The following is a 21,816-nucleotide window of genomic DNA, read 5'->3' on the forward strand; positions in this document are numbered from 1 at the left end:
ATTTCTAGATTTAGAAATTTTTCTTAGAGGTTTGGGGATATGATGTCATCATCCCTTTTCTTTTAATCTCTGTAACAATTTCAAAGATTATAAAATTTCTTTGCCTTTCAAAAAAAAAAAAGTACAAATTTTAAATTGAAAAATGAATAAATCTTAGCCATTAGATCAAAACCAGTAAAAAAAAAAAAACAATGTGATTTTATGATTTTTCCACAGGCCACGCTTAGCACTATGTATGACTATATTACTACAACGTATGATCACATTTACTACAATGGATGACCACACTTATTATAATATATGGCCACAATCTATACTCATACATACCACAATATATTACTATCGTGTTTACCACAATATATTACTATCGTGTTTACCACAATATATGACCACAATTTATACTCCAACAGTTGAGGGAAAATGGGGCATGGATGCCCCAAAATCAGATTGGGGTATCATAGTTGGATTCGTGTCAACTCATTCTTGTACAAGATAACTATACTACAATCAGGTATCGATAGTATCCGAATAATATGATTTTTTTCACGTGATTGTTCTACTCGACGAGCTTGACGCCACAAGCAAGTCCTGTCATCAAAGTGAATTCAAACTTATTACGTAGACAATCTGTCTCGAATAAAAAAAGAACCCGAAAACAACGCGCGAAACGTGGAAACCCCGTAACCCAAACCCTTCCGATGGGAGAAAAAAGGGAAGTAAATTTAACCCCGTCGTCGAAGAAAACAAAGGTAAAATAAACCCAAAGTCAAATACTCCCTAGTTAAAAACAAACCGAATCAAAAGCTATACATCATACTCAAAAAAGTAGTACTCCCTCCGTCCCTTATTTTGTGTCCAGTATTTCATTTTGGGTTGTCCTTTAATAAGTGTCCATTTTGTAAAGTTAGTGGGTAAAAGTTGGTGAATTGTCTATTTTGTCCCTAAAAGTAAATTCTATTTTGAAAAGTAAGTGAATAAAAGTGTAATGATGATGGGTAAATAGAGAAAGTGGAGGAAAAAGTTGATGTGAAAGGTATAATGATGATGTTTTTTTAATAAGTTGGAGTTACGAAGCAGGACACTTAAAAAGGGACGGAGGGAGTAGTAAACAAGATAATAGATCTTTTCATTGTTACGACTCAATTTCTATGCATGCGTTTCTACCTATGTCACATTAATTTTAATTTAATTTGTTTCTAATGGTATTATGGTCAATGTTTTAAAAGTCGGCAGGCGCTAGTCGGTTGGTCGGCCACTTTTGAGCTTCGAGGCCTAATAATCGACAATTAATTAATTGGCTCATAACAATTAGTAATCGACGATTAATCAATGCATACCAATTAGTCGGATCGAATCGGATAGCCCCTTATCAGCGATTAATCTTAAATTAACTCCGATTTTCAGAACATTGACTATGGTACTAGTAAATGCTTAAATTTAGGATGTGGTTTTGGTGGATGACATCATTTTTGGGGATTATCCATCACAATGACAAGAAGTTCAGTTGAGATGTTGTTGTTGTAATTGATTAGGTTAGATCAAGCTGGAAAAGATGTCACTGCTCGTTGACGTTTCATTTTCTCGAATTCTGCACGTGCATTATACTACTATCTGATATATATGAGTTCCATTTACACCGGAAAAACACGTTAAAACTATGTCGGCAGTCGCACCCCCGTCGCCCAACAATCATCAATAAAGCTATAGGGACCGACGGTTTTCATACCAAAACTATACCGATAGCCGCACCGGGCTATCTCCGGCCACCGGACGGCCGATTCAAGCCGTCCAAAAATTCTATTAAAAAAAACGAGGGGACTTGCGCGGGAATCAACGGCATCCGATGTCACCTATGATTTTGTTTCTAATGGTACTATGGTCAATGTTCTAGAAGGCGCTAGGCACTAGTCGGACGGTCAGCCACTTTCGAGCTTCGAGGCTTAGTAATCGGGGATTAATCGGCCCGCTAGCGATTAATTCCGATTCTTAGAACACTGACTATGGTAGTAAAATGCTTTAAATTTTAGGATGTGGTTTGGTGGATGACATCAATTTTAGGGAGTAACCATCACAATGACAAGAAGTTCAGTTGAGACGCGGTTGTAATTGATACTCCTAAATCAAGCTGGAAAAGATGTCATTAATTGTTCATTGACGTTTCATTTTTCTCTACCAATTCAGCACATGCATGCATGCATTATAAGTTAGTTTATCTGATGATATTAGTTCTATTTTCACTAAAAATATAAAAAAGATTAGTCTTCCGGTCAGACCAATAAATCAATTCGGACTGAACCAAACCGGCCCCATGTGGAAGAAGATATCGGAATTGGCACTCAAAAGCAAAACATTCGTATACTTGTGTGTAGTTTACCCCCATTCATAGGATTTGTACTGGAAGGCCTCATCCGACATAAGGTGTAGATTTCATTTAACTATATTTTGATCAAGAAAAGGGGCTTTATTATTATTAAAGATTAAAATTGATCAAGAGCATGACGGCATCACAACGGGGAAAACGCATCCAAACTATGTTGGCAGCCGCACCCCGTTGAGAATCATCGTGGCGAAAGGCCCGCGAGAGGGCACATCCATGGATTTCTCGCACGAGTCCAGGATCGAAATAGGGCGAGGGAAAAACTAAAGGATTCTACAACAACATAATTTGCATCAGTGATTCCCCCAAAAAACTTAATTCCTCAAAATCCAAAACAAACATGGTCCGAAGACTTGAGCTCCTTAAAAGACACCGTTTTGTTCATAGGGAATAGAAGATTTCGGATCCGAGGAAGGACGACTGTGAACAGTTAAGCTGCTGCTCTTCCTAATCCCATCAAACAAACGGATCATCATAAAGGAGTAGCAGTACATAAGAGCAAACTGAATAGTTTTCAGTTGTTTTATGATCATGATCAAAGTTGACGCCGCGCGCACACCAATGGGTTTTGTTTCAAATGTGTTATTGGGGTAGTTTTTGTTTTATGGAATTAAAAGTCAACTAGCTGACCCATTCGAATATACCTACCTAGGACACAGTACTCTAATCGATTGAGGCAACAAGTGGGGAGAGTCAAACCTTCTACACTCTCGATCGAATAGGATTGAGGAATAGTGATGCCATGCCTCGCCTCACCCTTCCAATTATTAGCACATGCTTGTGCTAAATCAAATCCGGCTACAAGTCTCAATTAATCGGGATCGGCTATGTGAATTTGTTTTCTTCATTGAATTTTGAGTCGAGGAAATCATGCTTCGTGTAGAATGTCCAGAAAATATAGATCCTTCTTTCGCTACCGCTTCTAAAGCCAGTTCTGATCTCTCTCTCCCCTTGGTATATATTTACCTCCTGCTTTAACCACATTGCTTTAACCACATTACGCCGGTGGTGGTGGCATGGTGGCTGTAGTTTGGCTAGGATTAGGGTTTCTTTTTTCCTTTTTGTTGGTTAGGTGTTTCGTTTGGGTTGCTGTTTTTTTTTTTTTCCTTTTCTTTTGCTATCATGTTTGGGTGTTTGGGCCTAGTCCACTTGTTCGGACTGGGCTCTTTTTTGGTGTTTGTTGGCACCTTACCAACTCTTGGGTCTTTTCTTTTCTGTTTTCAAAAAAAAATATGTAAGATGAGGTATAGTGATAGATAAGGTGATACCGTCGTGCATAATGCTCCCTGGTGTATCACTACACGATTTCTGTTTTGTATCATTTTGATTAATGATATGAAGACACTTTTTTGCTAATAAAAAAAAGTACTGCATTGAGCGATCTACAATTGATCATCCATCCAAATCACTTAATCACTTTCCTCATTGCATCAAAGATTTTGGTTATAGTCTTTGGGACTCATTTGCAGCATTCTGATCTTGTCAATCGTTGATCTAAAAAAATTTGTCATAAAAATGTCGTTGTGCAGAATATTTGCCCCCATTGCAACACAAGTTTTTGGGAATTATACCCAAAAACTCAAGTAGCTAGCGAGTTTTTGGGTCTCTTGTTGGTTTTTAGTTATATTTGCTTGTGTTATGTTCTGGTTTCTGCACACCCAATTTCCACACTACCCACATTGTGCTCTGTTCTTTAGGCCTCTTGTTGGCCTTCGCACGCCATCGGTGTTCCTAGGCTTTTCGTTAGCCTTTATCTTTGGGGATAGCATAGTTTTAGTATATTTTGTGTTCTGCAGGGTAGTACTTTGTGTTATATTCCTTAGGCTCTTGTTTGGCCTTTGCTTATCGCTGGCGTGTCTTAATTATTGTAACGGCGATAGCACATTGTACCATGATTATTCATCAATGTATTTCTAACGTGTTCCAAAAAAAAAAAAAAAAGTAGCTAGCAAGGAAACTCATGTACCCTCAATGTGGTCTTTATCATAGTTGTCAATATCACTTTTTACTCATAAATAGCAAATATTTTTGGTGGTTCAATTTTTTCTACTACTTGGAAAAAAAAATTCTACTATCTCTGATTCTCTGTATAGGTGAAATCATCAACTCTCTGCTAATGGGCTCCTGTTTCAGTCGGTAACTCCTCTACTCCCCATGCGGAAGGTCAGAATTCGAGCCCCGTAATGAGCGTTTGAGATTCAGGGTTATGAATAACCTACTGTGGATTAGCTTACTTACACCTCGCTGATGTATACAATATTGAAGAGAAAAACATCAAAACTCCCTCTTTCATATTTATTGAATTGGGAAAATGACGGCCAAGGACGTGTTTGATAATTAATACCCTCCAAGGACATTTTCAGCATTAACAAATGTACTCAAATGTTCTCAGCATGTCCTTGGCGGGTATTAATTATCAAAACACGTCCTGGGCCGTCATTTTCCCTATTGAATTAATGGCAGAATTGTGGTGGGCCCAATAGATATAACCAAAATCAAAACCAGCAAGGAAGATCATGAAAGCCCCTAAATTAGGATGGAGGACCCCTAATTTTTTTTGTTCCATAGATGGATTTTCCCATTGGTCATCACGGGTAAGGGAATTGCTTGTGGGTGCGCTAGCCTGGCATGCACTTATGGCCCATCATCCTGGCAAATGTAATCCATGGGCCCAATGAAATTTTTTTTTTCTCCCCATGCAATCAAAATTCTTCGGGACGATCCGTCGAATACAGTCGGGTGTCTGGGAGTCAATTATTTTTTAGACTCCAAATTCTAAACCGTTGTGCTAGCAATTTTTGAATTTATAATGAAATTCTTTAAAAATGCGTGGATATTACAAGAACAATATATTTTGCAAAAATAAAAAATTGACTACAAGTACTAGTATAAACAGAATATAAAAAGCTCTTCCATAGATATTTTTTGGATTTGCATTCTTAAGTTTATTTTTCAGTATGTATTTTGATAGAATGCATTTTAGGATTAGCTTCTATAGGTAAGCAAAATTCATCAGGCATAATGAGAAGTTTTATAAGAGGGGACTATTTGTCCGACTCCGGCGTCTCGGCTCCAGGCGGTTTTTCTTTTTGTTTTCTTTTGTTTGTTTGTTATATTTTATTTTTGTTTTCTGTATTTTCGGACATGTAGTGTCCGCTTTTATTGTACTGTGTTTTTTTTATATAATATCTGGGATGATCTGGTTTGTCAAAAAAAATAGGGGACGATTTTGAATACGTTAGTACTTTTAAATATATTTAGCTAGAAAGTGAAAACTATGTAACTATTATATACCTAAAAGGGTTGTATAAGAAAATTCACTTTATTGCAATTTATGCTATTTTTATTGTAATCAAACACTAGAAAGTCCCCCGGCCTCTTTTTCTTGGATTGTCTACCATTTTTACTCTAATCCAAGCTTTTGAATCTTGTATCAATCAGTACCTATAGGTATTGACCCAATCTGATACCCTATACCTTTAATTTCTTTCAACTCAAATATCGGTCGGTACTAGCTATTACCGTCAATACCGAACTATGTACTTTTAAATTGTGTTTTTCTTTTTCATTACCTGTCAATACCAGACTAGCTACTTTTAAATTTATTTTTCTCTTCAAGTACTGGTCAAATACCGAACAGTACCGATCAATACAACTAATAGCGATAAGGCTCGATTTGGATGGTGGAAATCTTGAGAAGGAATGAGAATATGATGCCTTATTTCCATGATTCCGACTTTCGAAAGAGACATGAACGAAAATGTGATTCAATATTTTCATGATTCCTATGGTTGGAAGAGGCAATAATATGAGTATAATTCCTAATGACACATTTAATCAAGAATCATTTTTTCAGATTGTTGTTCTTTGCTCTCTCTGTGCTCTTAAAATGTTAAATAATCATTATTTCAGTTATCAAACGAACTTATTTTATTTTTATATAACCTATTCAAATTTTTTAAGTGTTGAATTGTGTTATCAAGTGTGAATTAATCCCTCTCATACCCCATAGTAATTTGAGATTCCTGGCTCATTTGTTTAAAAAAAGAAAATAAATTTTGACTTGATAAGTTTCAAAAATAATTGTTTCCTGCTCAAGATTACTAAATTAATTCAAGTACCAAAATGAAATTACTCCAAATTTAAAATTCATAAAAATTTGATTTATAGTAATCAATTTCCTATTCCTACCCAAGAAAATTTCTGAAAATTAGATTCTCAATAATCATATTCTCATTTGTGTTCAAGATTCCAATCATTCAAACATAGCCCAAATATATAGTAAATTATACTAAATTCTTTGATATGACAAAATAAAACTAATATTGATAGATTTGAAACGGTACCGGTATTTCACCGGTACCTATTTGTACCATACCAATAGAAAAATTGATAACTTAGTCGGTACGGTGTCTGAGAACTTTGAGTGTGGGTCCATTTGTGTTGTGACTGTGTGCATAAACATTTGCATGAACAATATTATTTTTTTTAATGTAAATGCAGGTACCATGACTTGAACCCTTAACATGTGGAATGGCACCATAGGGAAACCAAGCTTTGGTGAACAACATTGTTGTACGAACGTGTTTGTGGTGGTGGACCTTTTGCAAACCAGAGACCGAATTGTTCGGTGTTCCACGAGCCTGTGATTACTCGCACCAATCAGTGGAAAAAATGGACCAGACACTCATTAATCTTCCAGCCAAAAGAGAGCCCACCAATCACAAAGCAAAATGGTACAGGTCCGAAAACTACGGCTTTATGTCTGGTTCTTTCATCAATTCCGGTCTACTGGAGAAACGAACATAACGCCCTTTTCATCTCTCTCTCTCTCTCCATGGAATCATCTCTCTCTCCCCATGGTACACAAGCAGCGCAAGAACTTTCTTTCAGCAACTTGTTCTGCCCCCAAAGCTATCAAAGGTAAAATCTCCCTCAAATTTACTTGAAATTCACATCTAATTAACCCAAACCCAATGGAGACCTTAAAGTTTGCATGTTTTGCAGGAATGATTAGCTTCTGTAATCCTCATTTTGCAAAACTCAATTCCTTTTGGCTGCATGCTAGTATCAATTTGGAAAATATGATTATGTGAAGTACCTTTTTGGTTTGTAAGAAAATGAAGGAAAACAATTTTTAATTTGTTTACATGTTGCTGACTCTGTTCGGTAAAGTTGTCAGTTTTAGTGTTTTTGTTTATTTATTAAAAAATAAAAATAAAAATAAAAAACACGTTTGGTCATGACCATAATAGTTTGTATTTATTTATTTTTTGGACTGCCGAGAGGATTTTCAAAACAAATGAAAACGCATTTTTTGTGTTTCTAGATTTCCATAAATTAGTGGAATTGATTATGCATTTTGTAAAAAAAAAAAACAATAACACAAATATGTTTATGGTGCATGTTTCAAAAAATATCGAAAACAAAAACAAAAAACTGGAAATAAAAACTTTTACAAACAGAGTAAAGTTTTGTTGTTTCTGGGTTTTTTAATCAATCAAAAGTTTAGCACTTCCGTGACCAAGTTGAGGGAAGGGGTTTGATCTGTAAGGTTTCCAAATATGAAAAATATCACCTTTTTGGTTGTGTCTTTTAATTTCTTTGAAATTTTCCAAATTTTATTGCAGCCCCAATGTAATTTACTTTGGTCAATCAAAGACCTGATCACTTGTTTGCTTTTGGTAGGAATAATGCTTTCTTCCTTCAAGTTGATAGCCATCGAATTCCCCTCGTTATGTGTCCATTAGGTTGTGTGCGGATCATGTATTTTGCAGAGAGATTTACGGTCCGTAAATCCCTCTACAAAATGACAGGGGCCTAAAGAAATAAATTTGGCCTTTTTACATCATCAAACATCTTGTTTGTTCCTTTCCTTCCATAAGTTATTTGAAAAGTAAATTATCCAGAACACAATGTGAGTGCAAGAAAGATTTTTGGACTCAATTGCGTTGCAAGCATTAGCCAATTCTTGAATTTGCAACCTTAACATTACATCCCATTTACTTTGTTGATAATCGATCAACGCATGTCGATACTTTGTTTTCAGCGAATTGTAGATTATACAATTGAGGCATTAGATCTGGAGAAACACTCACATGCTAAGGGCCTTTTTGGACACTTGGTAAATGTGAATTGTCAAATTCAAGTTTATGATGTAGCCATCTAGAAAACACAGGACATTGCCATATATCTTCATAGGTCATTTGTCTCTTCATAATGTCTTGCTCTCCCCAAGCATCTAGCAATTGATATCTCATATACGATGTGTTGTTCTGATTTGGTTTTTCGCATGGTACTTAACCATATACAACTATCTATGGGTGCTGAATCCTGATCATTACTAACTCAATATGGATCAATTGTCCATTTGGTGTGGTGCTTAGTTTTTGGCTTCATGTTTCAAATCAGGTCAGGACAATTGGAAGCTTGAAGCTAGACGCAACTGCTTCTGATTACTGAAGTGGGGATTCCTAAGGTTGGCAGGTTTTCATTGCGACAAATGGGGAAGGAGCTGCAGCACCAAGAGTCTGGAATTACAATAAAGAGCAGTAATCCTGGATGCATGTGGGGCATTCTTCATGTTCTTCACCACCATCGTTGGCATCATGCGAGGAGGAAAATGCTACCGCTCAAAAGGCATGGAGGAGGAAAGCATGGTATGGGTAAGCAGTATTTTGTGTTTAGTTCCCCTATTCTATCCATGGTAATCAAATATATCTGGCACAATCTACTCTCCAAAAAAATTATGGCACTATGTCCTAATGCACTTTCCAGCTGCACAATACTGAAGAAATCTCGAATGCATGAACAATTGTACGGCTGGGAGTTCATTGGAATTGGGACAGGATTTCAGGGCTAGAGGATCTCATGCCACCTAACACCTGTACCCGACTTCATATAATGTTCCTATGATAAATGCGTTTTTCATTATTCTTATTTTCCTTCGAGGGAATTTTTTGTGTTCTTCATTGATAGTCATCTTTGTTATAGGGGTTGGAAATCCAGGAAACAAAATTAACGACACCAATGCCAGTGAAATGCAAGAATCCATTGCTGCTGAAATGAATGCCCCCTTCGTAAGTTTGTGCAAGATGATTGTTGTAGCATGCTTTTCATTTTTAGTACAATTAAAAACTTCACCGTTGGTTTTCCCTGCAAAACTTGTCAAATTGTTGCCATTATAAAATGATACCAATACTTGTAGAAAATTCATCAGGTTGGAGAAAAGGTGGCAGAGCCTGTTTCAGTTGCAAAAAGCTCCATGAAATCTCGAATAAAAGCTTTGATTGTTGAGGAAGTGTCCAAGAGAAGGGGCCGGCATCGCAGAAGTTCTTCGTACCCCGCACGAATTCAACTCACACGAACCGATTCCATCCATCATCTAGAGCCTTCAGATTATAATCCCCTTACTGAAGTTGCTTTGAATGATGATAGTCAAAGACTAGTTATTCACCAAGAAAACGAAGAAAAGCCTTCTGCTTCAAGCTCTTTGGACCGACTGCAATCAAAGGGCTGTGAGGAACCAGTAACTAGCAACACAAAGTGTGAGTTTTGCGAGTTAAACATAACAAGGGAAGATTTACTATTAGCACAGACACTGGGAAATGCAAAGGAGGATGAAGGTGTTTCACTCCACGAGTCGAAACAGTTTCTTGATGTTCTTGATGCTTTCAACATGAACAAGGAGTTATTCATGAAAGTGCTACAAGAACCAAACCGTCCCCTGGATCACTACTATTACAGTCGAAGGGCATTCAACTCAAAGATGGGATTCACCAAGTCAATTTCATTTCCTTTTGCCAAAGAGGAAGAGAATACACAAGTTGGCATTCAATTTCGAAAGTCAGCTGAATTTCATTTTTCTGAATTTATAAGCGAATTGAAAGGAAATTCTTCGATGGGCTCACCCACAGCAACGGAAAATCAGCCGGAGAATAAAGGTGGTATTAAGGGTTTCAAGAATCTCAAACAAAGAATAAAACGAGCAATGAGAGAGAGCAGGAAAGAGGGGCACCGGATTACCATGGATGCAGTCCTTCACAAAATCCCTTATGGCCGGAAATTCTCCAAGGATGTGGGTACTGCTGATCTAGGTAGTAAATCTAGCCATCAAATTGGTGAAAAAGTTGGATCACGACAGATGAAAAGATTATCGTCATTCGATGAGTCAATGGATAGATATCGCCGGTTATACGAGTCCAGTTTCAACACACAAGCCAAACAGCATATATCTGAGAGACTAAAGTTGACAGCAGAAGAGACACCTTCCCCTCGTAATATTTGTCCAAAACCATTGGGAAGGATTCTTTCAATGCCTGATATCAGATCAAACTGTTATTTCCAAAGTGAGGACTCTCCGGATGCTAATTCTATTGGAATGCCAACTAGGAATGATTTCAACAGCTTTGCAGGTGTAGATACTAATCGATTTGATGAAAACAAGACATCATGCCTTTCTCTAGGCTTAGAAAATGAGAATCGGTTAGATGCTTATGTTGAAAAGGGTAGTCAGGAAAAATCGGTCGAAATTGGTGCATCAGATATTGTTACCGAAGATGAGGTGGGATCAAGATCATTATCGTATGAGGAAACAGAAGTTAAAGGGGGTTTCGCTTTTGATGACTTGGGAAAGTTGAATACAACAGAACGCGATGACCAAAACGAGAATGAAATCGAGGATATGTTAAGTCCCGATGGTAAGGGGGCGGAACCAAGTCCGATTTCTGTGCTTGAATCTTCTCAAGAGGATATAACCAGCCCAACAAAGTTCTCCTGGTCTGAAGGTAACATATCCACTTCTAGTTTCATCATCTTCTCTTCTTCTTTTTTGCCTTCTGCTGAATCTTCATCGTTTTCTTACCTCACTGGGCACATCTCTCTCTGTCTCCCAAAAGTTAGTATCAGTTTACCATAAAATGGTAAAGATTTGAAGTCATATCTTTCGTATTGTTTGATTGATATCCCTTCATCTGGCACAAGAGGAGCAAATTTTTAGAAATCGTCCCTTGTTTAATCTACGTAGCGATCTATTTTGTTGTTGTTGATGAGTTATAAATATGGTGTGTCCAATTACTAGCATTCAACCCATCAATTTGGAACAAAATCTTTAAAATCGTCCTTTGTTCGTTTATGAGGTTCTTTTTGTTGTTGTTGTTGTTAATGAGTTGGTTGGAGGTATTCTTGTGTTGAAAGAGTTATGATAACTAGCATTCAGTCCATCAATTTCTACCACTCTAGTTAACAAGATATAGCTCTTGGCATGGTTGTTTTTTTTTTTTTTTTTTTTGATCAGCATATAGTTCTTGGTATGTTGGTCATATTGCGAAGTATCCCAATTGTCCTCACTCTGCGTTATATGGCTTAAAACGGAGCTTTCATAAAATTTTGTGCAGAAACAGACTCCAGACTGGAACCAAGGAGCCTCTTTTCTGATGAATCTGAGACTATGAATTCCTTGACCAATGAAGCGAGGATGGATTCCCCTAATCTGTCTGAAAGCATAATAGTCCCTGAGAATATAGAAACCTCTATTGAGCAATTAACCAGTGAATGCTTGCGCGTTCTAGTTAACCCAAAAGATGCAGCTGAATTCAACTACGTAAAACACGTTCTGGAGCTATCTGGCTTCAGCCGGGATGAGCTACTAGGGACATGGCATTCCCCTGGCCAGCCGGTGGACCCCACCCTATTTGAAGAAGTAGAAAGCTGTATGGTTCTGGAACCCCACTATCCTGAAAACGAAGAAGGTGAAAACTGCGATCATCTCCTCTTATTTGATCTGATCAATGAAGTGTTATTGGAGATTTACGAGAGGTCATTCACATACTGGCCAAAGCCATTGTCTTCAAATTCTCACATGCGTCCAATCCCAGTGGGATACCATGTACTTGAAGAGGTTTGGGCTAATATAAGCTGGTACTTGAGTTGGAAACCGGAGGTTGACCTATTGTTAGACGATTCTGTGACGAGGGATTTAGCAAAGGGTGATGGATGGATGAACCTCCAATTTGAAGCCGAATGTGTGGGTCTAGAGATCGAAGATTTGATATTCGATGATCTTTTAGAGGAACTTGTGTGGACTTGAGCTTCTTGCAGCTAAATCAGGTGCACTTCCCGTGTTTCCCTCTTCATGGGCTAGCTTATACATGATGATATTTGCTTTTTGGTTGATTATCTATATGTATTTACCGCATGAAATCGTACATATTGTACATTGATGTAAGAAGTAGGTTTGATGTGCAAATGGAAAGTTGAAAATTTTGTGCAGAATTGCTCAGTTAGAGTGCTGAACCATAGTTTAGTTGAGAGTCTACAGCACTTTGTAGCTGTACCAGCACATGACTTTTATGTATCATCTGTACATACTGTGTGGTAATAAGAAGAAAGTTTTCTTTGATCTGTATCAATAAAACCTGTGTTCTAGTTGGTTTGTATGTACATGATGAATTAATCTTTATGTTTCTCAAGGACGTCGCTTGTAAATCTTGTGAGTTCTAACCTTTTGAGAGCCTTCGATTAGATTGGATAAGCAGGACACAATAAAAATACTGAAAAGATCAGATTCGATAAGCGAATTTCTCCAGGAATTCTGAAACCTTCTGTCTTTGAGTCAGTCCGCCCTACTTTTTTTTTTCTTCCCCAGTCGAATGAAAAGGAATAATATGGCTCTATGCGCACGTGGACTCTCAATAGAATTCAAGCATTTGGAATTGAAAATAGTAATACTGAAAAGATCAGATTGGCTAAGCAAAAGCTGTTGGATTTTTTTTGGGTCAAAAAAGCTTTTGGACTTGAAAGAAGATAAATGAGAAATGGTTAAAGTGATTTCTGAAGAATGATATTTATGAGGAAAAACCCGAAGAACGGTTCATATCCATTTGCTGGCATGCTGTTTGTTCCCTTTAGGTTATGTTCGAATAACGATTTGTCGAGGGTAAGTGAAGAAACTATTCATTTTAACGGAATGCTTGCAGACTTTTGAATCTGTAAATGACACTATGCAACAATGTTGGACCCTTAACCTGCAGGATTTTATCATCTGCAGATTTCATTGTGTAAATGACACTAAGGCTCTGTTTGTTTGGACGTAAAATATTTTCCGGTAAAATGTTTTACCTATTTTTCGGTGTTTGGTTGTGTAAAAAATGAGAAAAATATTTTATATGTAAAACATTTTCCATCAATTGGATGAAAATGACTTACCCTTAAATCTTCCGTAAGTTATTTTCCGAAATGAATCCATTGCCTTCTACTGCAATTCTCATTGCTCAGTTTTCTCGATCGTCAATCTTGACTCACGTTCAATTCCAATAATCTCATATCTCTCCACCGTTTAAGCTCACCATCTCTCTCTACACTATTTTGTTGATTTCTGAAAATATTTTCAAGTGTCAACCAAATACCAAAAAATAAAAGTTTGAAGTTTATTTTTTAAAAAAACATTTTACATGGAAAATATGGAAAATATTTTACATTGTAAAACATCGAAACAAACGAGCCTAATATGCAACAATGCGATATGTGCTTTGAGTAAAGCAGCAAGTTAAAGCTGGTGGACTCAGTACAACTACAGTTCATTTTAGGTGAAATGGTTCATGTGTTCTAGTACTTGCTAAAGTTGTGTTTGGCTCTTGGATATGGAGAGGAGTTTTTTTTAGAGGAAAAAAAGGGAGCAAGGCGATTTAGCTTTGCCAATTTATTTCTTTTCCCACCACAAAATCCAAGATCCAAACACGTTATACAGGGATTAAATGCTTTATTCTAACAGATGCTGCCATCGATGGGTACCTAAAATTGGCTAGTCTAAAAAATAAAATCATGTCAATCACGAATCAGTTCTCGTGGCTGGATTATTATTATTTTTTTCCCGGTCAACTTAAAGAGATAATGGAATTGAGTTCAAGACGAGCTTGGAGAAATATTGCCTTTGAAAATGATCTTAACTTGTTTATGTCATGAGCCGTCAGTTAAAAAAAAAAAACATACTCCATGTGAAAGTACACTACACATTGGAGATAATACTAATAAGCAAAAATAACACATCATTCAGTGATTCTATTCTAATGGGGTAGTTTGATTGATTTCTAGACTCCATTTATTTTGGAGTATTTGTTTGTACTTCAGCATTTGTGGGTGAAGGAAGCAAGTACTAGATTTTGTGTTTCTTGTAGTACTGCACGTGGTAGTACTGGTAGTATTGGTCGTACAAGAGTACTACACCTCTCTCTCTCTCTCTCTCTCTAGAAATTAAGATCATCTTATGGGACACGTAAAATTCACCCCGGCCTTTTTGATGATCCAAATTGTTTCTTTTTGGAGTATGAATCAATTCATAAATTATGTATTAACAAATCCGAATTGATAGTTGAATATTTGAACATAGGAGTACCTGTTTTGAGCAAAACGTAATGTCGAAAAGACAAATGTAATTCAGCCAAGCCATTTACTGATTTTTTGAATGCTTTAATTTGGAGTAAATCCAAGTGGTGCGCCAAATGTTATGTGGTTGGTGTATTTTGTGGGGTTCATGTATATTGTGGTAATGATTTAGAAGACAAAATGACAAATGACATATTGTGTGAATGATGCATAGCAATGCTCCAAAACCAACAAAAAAATCTCTCTAAATGCATAATTTTTGCATGAATGATTGAAAAATTGAACCCTACCAAATGAACAATACAAATCATTCATTAAAAGTTCTATTTTATGTCACAAGAGCGACCTCTTTTTGTCTTTAAACCAAGTGACAAAACCACTCATGCAAAAAAAGTGTAGAGGGTTGCATAATGGCATGTAACACCTCCCATTGATAATGAATGAAAGAAGGCCTAGAAGTGGAGGAAAAACGATTCACTTTGCGGTAGTAGGGCTGCAAATGAACCAAAATGTTTGTGAGCAACTCGTAGTTTAGCTCATTAAGGCTTGACTCGTTTAGTAATTGGATTGGGCTCAGCTCGAGTTTTTGGCACATTTGGTAAAGTAGCCGAGCTCAACACTCAAAAGCTCGACTCGCTAACAAAAGTTCAGATCGTTTGTATAGGCTCTTTAGATAATTTAATCGACCTCGTCTCATTTACAACTGATCCGAATTCGAGCTTGAACTTTAAGATCTTTAATAAAAGAGCCGAGCTGAAACATTACTCTGCTCGGGTTGTTTGCACCCCTGCTTTGTGGCCACATCAAAAGAGGATTCCCTAACCACAACAAAGGGACAAAGCTCACTTAGGGCCTACCACAAGTCAAGGGGGACTTTGGGGCTGAGTGGAGCCCAACTGCTGCTATGTAGTTCATCAATAGTGGGTCATCCATTTGGAATAGTGTTGAAAAGGAAAAGCAACCCCAGCTGTGAACAGTCCAATGTGCTGTGGGGAATTGGGGAAAGAGTGTTTTTAGACTAAAATTTAATAGGTTATTGAGAATGCAATCAAATGAGATTTGCTAGGGAAGAGGGGAACCATTCTTTTTCGATAGTCCAGTACTGTGGAGAATCCATTAGATATCCACGAATTTCTCATTGAGTTGGGTGGTATGATATGCTTTTTCTTTTCTAATAATAATGATGATTTTAAAATGTAAGGTTGATAACATAATTAAGCTTCTTTACCAAATATTGTTGTTTATTTAGTTGTTGGAATATTTAACCAGCAACGACGCGACAATCACCATATTCTTTTAAAAATTATACACTACCCTAAGGGATAAGTCGATATTTATTGGAGTCAAATCAAATAAATTATGATGAAAGTTGATTCTACATAAAGCGCTAGCCAAATGCAAAAAAGTGAAAGCTTTGAGAAATGAATTCTTTTGCACCATAAACAGAAGTTGAAAGGTTGAAATTATATACCCTAAGGGCATGTTTGATTGCAGATTTCGTTTTAGAGAATTCGTAATAAGGTGGGATTAGAATTGGGATTGAGAATGAGGTGAGATTATTAATGAGGGAATGAATCATTTATTCATGTTTGTTTTGCATAGGATTCGATTGTAGGATTGTAAATAACATGTTTGTTTTTTGCTAGGATTGGGATTGAGATTGGGATTGAAGTGGGTTTTTAGACTGGTCTTGCTCAATCCCATGGGAATGGGATTCATAGTAACACCCCCCATGGTATTGCTAATACCCCCATTTTGGAGGATTAACAATCCCATGGGACAACTAGTCCCTCCCGCAAAAGCCTAACCAAACAAGGTATTAGGAGCCCCGTAGGATTATTAATCCAATCCTCCCTCCCAAACCTCCTATCAAACATGGCCTAAAATTGTACCACTAGATAACCATTAGAAGATGGCGGGATTAGACTCACCGGTCTACAAATTAAAATCTCGTAATTGTTTCTCATCTGCATGCTTCCTCTGCTACAAATGTATGTATTAAGGGTCCGTTTCGAATGGTCAGGAATTTCAAAGAATCAAGTTTGATAAAAATAAGAGCTTTCATTAGTTGTTAGTATTTCACTAGGTAGAATCCTTTGAATTAATGAAGGATTTCAAATGCGTCATATCAACCCAAGTTTGAGCTATTCTTACCGAATAGCATTGTCAGATTCCTTGATTTGGAATCCAAACTGTTGAATAGTTTCTCCTATTTAACGAAAAAAATCTTCAATACAACGGTTATTTGTAACGTCCTCTTACATTGCACAATTTACTATTTTTTTCCCCTAAAACAAAGTTGACAATACACTTGGGAAATTGGGAGCCACTGCAGCCTGCTGTGAGCTCCATATAGGGTCCCGTTTTGGCCTCATTAGTTTGATATAAGCCGCGGGTTCAGCTAACCTCCAGTATGCTTGTGTCCAGTAACAGTCAGTGTGTGGCTGAGATGTATTCAATACATCCACTTACATATCAATGGCTACACTTTTGCCATATGGACCGCTTCATTTCCCACCGCAAAAGCCCACTGTTTTGGCTCCCGCCAATACACACTTCCATTCCAAAAAAAAATTAATTTGGGACCCTGTAGAGCAGAAACCTGATTATGGATGTCCTAAAGATAAAAATTAATTATAACTCTTTAAGGCAAAATGATCAGAAAAATAACATCTATCTTCACATAAGTTCAAACGGATTGAAAATTGGAGCACATATAAACCGTCTAAAAAAATTAATTGCTCCAATTTTAAATCCATTTAAATCTGTGCGAAGATTTTATTTTTTTGATTATATTATTTTAAAAGGTCATAATTAATTTTTGTCTCTAAAACTTTCATAATTACGTATTTGTTCTTTATTTGGAACTTTGTAGAATAGAAACTTGATTATGGAAGGCCTAAAAAAAAAAAAAATTTTGCCTTTAGGATAAAATGATAAAAAAAAAAAAAGATTTTCGCACAGTTACAAATGGATTTATTAATTAATTAATTTTTGATCATTTTATTCTATAGAGTCATAATTAATTTTTGTCTTTAGGACTCTTTTAATTAGATTTCTGCTGTATAGGATCTCAAATTAATTTTCTTTGGAATGGAAGTGTATATTGGCGAGTGCCAAAACAGTGGGCTTTTAGGGTGGGAAATGAGGTGGCCCATGTGGCAAAAGTATAGACATGGATATATGTAAATGGATGTATTGAATACATCTAAGCCGGACATTGGCTGGTACTGGACACAAGCATAGTAGAGGTGAGCCGAACCCTATATGCCGCTCATTTTGTTCGTTTTATCGGGAAGATATAACATGCGAAAAAAAATCATACCGATCAACTACTGTTGTCGCATGATCAGGACACGTTTATCATTAAGCTTGTTCTCGAAATCCATTGCCAGTAAACTTTTTTTTCAAGGAAAAAAACCGGTTTCGTCCGTGTTAGTAAACCGATTTCGATCTGTTTAACTTTTAAAAATTATTAAAATTAACGACAAACTCGACGAGACCAACAAAATAGACAACTTGTAACAAATGGATGGGTAATAGTAGTAATACCCACAATCTGTAACAAGTCCGCAACAGGGGCACCCTGTATGAGGTTGCCCATGGAAGACGGGGCAGGGCAAGAATTGGTACCATGACGTCATATCACGACACGTGTTTGGTTCTCAAGCCTCCGCACTCTCTCCCTCCCCAGTATAAATTGGAGTCCTGGGCTTTACCTCTTTCGGCAATTTGAAAGCATTTCTCTCAATTTCTCATACCATCAATCATCATCAATTCTCTTAATCTCTCTCTGTTTCTTAACTTTTAATTAGTAATAAGCTTTCTCTCTCTCTAGAAAAATGTCTTGCTGCGGAGGAAACTGTGGGTGCGGATCTGACTGCAAGTGCGGCAGCGGCTGTGGAGGGTATGCCATCCACTTCCTATTTCTTGTTTTGGAGTAATTTCTTTTGGGCTCGTTAATTATTTTGGGATTAGTCTGCTAACGATACCCTGCATTATCAAAAAAATCAAAACTTTACGTGCCTCTAAATTTTATAACTTCATGCAAAATGGCGAGGCCGGCTTAATAGGTCGAGGAGATGCTTGGTAGAGGTTCGAGCGGCCGATCCAGCCGGTCATCTCGGCACGGACGGCCGGATCTATTCCGAGCGCATAAAATTCTAAATTGTCCGTTGCTCGGATTAAGAATCAAGCCATTGATTGTTGAGATGAACGATTGAATCAGGCGCTTGGCACCGTTGCCAAGCAGGAGTGCTTGGCAGCATCATTGGGTCCGGCTTAATAGCATCATTGGGTCCGGCTTAATAGAAATATTTTTATTGGAACACATACTAGTTATATCATAGAGTTTTCGTTTTTTTACATTGAGATAATTCTGGCTTAATGCAGTTAAAGTACATCAATCAATTTTTTTTAGGCTACTTCAAGTCTTCAACAGCCATATGCTTATTTTTAATTTACGAAAGAAATTAAGAAATGCGAATGTAAAATAACCGATCTTCTATAAAATCAAACCAAAATGATTTTTGAGATTATAAGTAGCTATACATTAATAATTATTGATAATATTCAAAATTAGGTATCATATAACATAAAAAATTTAAAACTAAGGGGGTGGGCCCCACATAGCTCCGCCATTTCTTTTTTGGTTTGGTGAATTACCTAAATAGTGTGATGAAAATCTAAAGACTTGTCGTTGAGGTTTATTCAATACAGATAGTATATATTTAACACCTTTTGTAGCATTACAAGAATGTATACTATATAACATTCATCATTTGATACATTTGTTTTTTAAAAGTCAATTCCTCTGGCCTCTGGGATTAGCATTTTCGAATGTTTAGAGCTGAAATTATGTCGTAAAAGTTTGCGTTTTGCGAAGAACGTGAGAATTGATTTTTTGGAAAATGGAAAATTTGTCTTCGTGGTCATCGTAACCTATACTATATGATTCTATATCATTGTTGTCTTCAAAATTTTCCTTGGGAAAAACTCTTTCTGAACTCCAGTTAATATTGAAATAATTAGGATGCTGATTTTGGAGTGCATGCGTTCAAATGTGGAGCGCCAAAATCAATTTTAATTAGTAGTATATGATTAAAGCTGTAAACATAATCGTTTTTTTAAAAGTGTATCAAATTAAGGCATGCTGATGTATTTAACAAATGATTGATGGCAGATGCAAGATGTACCCTGACTCCGAGCAGACCACCACTCAGACCCTTATTGTTGGTGTTGCACCCCACAAGACGTATGTATCCTTCTCTCTATGTATATAAATGCGAATTGGGGGATTTGTGCCCCATCTCGGCCGTCCGTTCGGCCATCCAACGATCTGAATCTCATTTTGGCAACGAATGACCGAGAGCCGTTCATTGGTGAGATGACTGTGGAACGGACGGCCCAAATTGTGCACAACACGCATGTCGTGCACAGGTGCATGACACGCATCTGATTTTAGAGCTAACCAATGCAAACTGCTAGTTTAGCCTGGACGGGCTGATGAAAAAAAGCACCGGGGCAATAATTGGAACATAGTCAATCTGATCATACAGCTATCAGTCTTTGATGAACTTGATTTTTAGATGGATATTTCGATGGTGATTCTAATAAAATGAGTGGTGCGAATCACATCAGCAAGTCATGCCCATCAAGGCTGCACAACACTGTGTCGTGCATTGGCCCGTTCACCACTCCACAAGCTTCGTTTGCCCATAAAAGAATCTAAACTATTACACGCTACAGTATTCCGTATTTCATATATTGGAATTTCTGCAAAATATGTAAAACAAAAATAACAAATTTGGCCAAACCACGATCTAATGAATCAGAAACGACTCCTCTAATGGGTGTTGCAATGGCCGTGGCTAGTTGAGTAGCTCTTGAAGCATATGTGCAAGCTCATAATTGATGAATTTCTCTTGAATTGGTAATCTTTGGGCTCACATACGTTTCTATGGGTATTATTCATCAAAATTTGAAAACTTCTTCGGATTGATCTGAATTTGGACAACATGGTTTGCACTTTATCAGTTTATCCTACAGAAAAGCGGCAAGCCAGCAGTTATCCCAATTTTGGCCCAACGACCTTATCTTGAATTTGGCAAGCCAAAGGTTATCCCAATTTTGGCACAACGACCTTATTTTGAATTTGGCAAGCCAACGGTTAACCCAATTTTGGCACGACGACCTTATCTTATACAGTACTAGAGATCAAGCTACAAAATGGAAATTAGAAGTATATCGATCAGCAAAAGCTTTTTATGTAGCACTTTTTTCCTCATATATTTGTTCATGTATGCAGACACTTTGAGGAATTTGAGATGGGAGCCGAGAACGATGGCTGCAAGTGCGGAGCCAATTGCACCTGTGATCCTTGCACCTGCAAATGAGAGTCTCTCTCCAAGTACCAGACTTCAGCAGAGATAATCATCGACGACGATGATCTAGTCGCATATATGTCCTACATATGTGTTGTAGTTGTATGTTTACGCTTCTTAGCAGTATATCTATGAAGCTTTTAATCACTGAGAATAAAGTGGCCATGGTTTCATGGTCACTTGTTGTTTAGGTTCTTACTATGTTCGAGTTTGAATGACTACATGAAAACTACTTATTTATGGGAGTGAATTCTAAATGAGAATAGAGTACTTGACACCGTTGTGTCGACCAACATCCCTTCGATGCCTAAGTTAGATAAAGTCCGATGCCTAAGTCAGAACTTTGTCGAAAGAAAATAAATGAATATGAATACTGGGAGAATTGAGTGTAAGCGTGTGTGTACCTTCTGCTTCTCTTGTTTGAGAGGTCTATTTATAAGTGCCTGGTAAGGCTGAGTTGTGAAAATAAATGAATATGAATATGATCATGACATGTTTTATCAATAAGTTTGTTCTCGAAATCATTGCCAGTAAACCATTTCAAGAAAAAAAAAAAAACGCATTTCGTTCATGAAAGTATCGATTTCGATCCATTTAATTTTCCGAGCCCTTGGAAGATTCATCGAAATCTTGTTTCTAAAAATGACCTTTAGAAAGCTCTGTGTAACTTATTAT

At 37.1% G+C, this 21,816-nt stretch overlaps 2 protein-coding genes across 9 annotated transcripts; both read left to right on the forward strand.

Annotated features, from left to right (window-relative positions):
- The first annotated feature begins 7,012 nt into the window (after positions 1–7,012).
- On the forward strand, positions 7,013–12,791 carry LOC131322012 (uncharacterized). 8 transcript variants are annotated; one of them, XM_058353095.1, is made up of 6 exons: positions 7,022–7,300; positions 8,427–8,501; positions 8,789–9,042; positions 9,371–9,456; positions 9,585–11,163; positions 11,773–12,791. In XM_058353095.1, exons 3-6 carry the CDS (start codon positions 8,880–8,882, stop codon positions 12,462–12,464), a joined length of 2,520 nt encoding a protein of 839 aa, XP_058209078.1. In that variant the 5' UTR covers positions 7,022–7,300; positions 8,427–8,501; positions 8,789–8,879; the 3' UTR covers positions 12,465–12,791. The 8 variants fall into 8 exon arrangements, with proteins under 8 accessions (XP_058209080.1, XP_058209081.1, XP_058209078.1 ...); XM_058353097.1 differs by lacking the exon at positions 8,427–8,501 and having other exon boundaries at positions 7,013–7,300; positions 11,779–12,791; XM_058353098.1 differs by lacking the exon at positions 8,427–8,501 and having other exon boundaries at positions 7,015–7,300; positions 9,597–11,163.
- Positions 12,792–18,272: 5,481 nt separating this feature from the next.
- LOC131322016 (metallothionein-like protein 2) lies at positions 18,273–21,381 on the forward strand. The gene is made up of 3 exons (XM_058353108.1): positions 18,273–18,665; positions 19,941–20,012; positions 21,066–21,381. Exons 1-3 carry the CDS (start codon positions 18,601–18,603, stop codon positions 21,151–21,153), a joined length of 225 nt encoding a protein of 74 aa, XP_058209091.1. The 5' UTR covers positions 18,273–18,600; the 3' UTR covers positions 21,154–21,381.
- The last annotated feature ends 435 nt before the right edge of the window (positions 21,382–21,816 follow it).

Source organism: Rhododendron vialii, chromosome 4a (genome assembly GCF_030253575.1).
Source record: "Rhododendron vialii isolate Sample 1 chromosome 4a, ASM3025357v1".
NCBI classification, from domain to species: domain Eukaryota; kingdom Viridiplantae; phylum Streptophyta; class Magnoliopsida; order Ericales; family Ericaceae; genus Rhododendron; species Rhododendron vialii.

Excerpts from the sequence above, each read along its gene's own strand:
- LOC131322012 (XM_058353095.1), top strand. The coding sequence starts at position 8,880 with ATGGGGAAGGAGCTGCAGCACCAAGAGTCTGGAATTACAATAAAGAGC. Across the intron at positions 9,043-9,370 it reads AGGAGGAAAGCATGGTATGG|GGGTTGGAAATCCAGGAAAC; the intron begins GTAAGCAGTATT and ends TCTTTGTTATAG. Across the intron at positions 11,164-11,772 it reads AAAGTTCTCCTGGTCTGAAG|AAACAGACTCCAGACTGGAA; the intron begins GTAACATATCCA and ends AATTTTGTGCAG.
- LOC131322016 (XM_058353108.1), top strand. The coding sequence starts at position 18,601 with ATGTCTTGCTGCGGAGGAAACTGTGGGTGCGGATCTGACTGCAAGTGC. Across the intron at positions 18,666-19,940 it reads TGCGGCAGCGGCTGTGGAGG|ATGCAAGATGTACCCTGACT; the intron begins GTATGCCATCCA and ends GATTGATGGCAG. Across the intron at positions 20,013-21,065 it reads GGTGTTGCACCCCACAAGAC|ACACTTTGAGGAATTTGAGA; the intron begins GTATGTATCCTT and ends TCATGTATGCAG.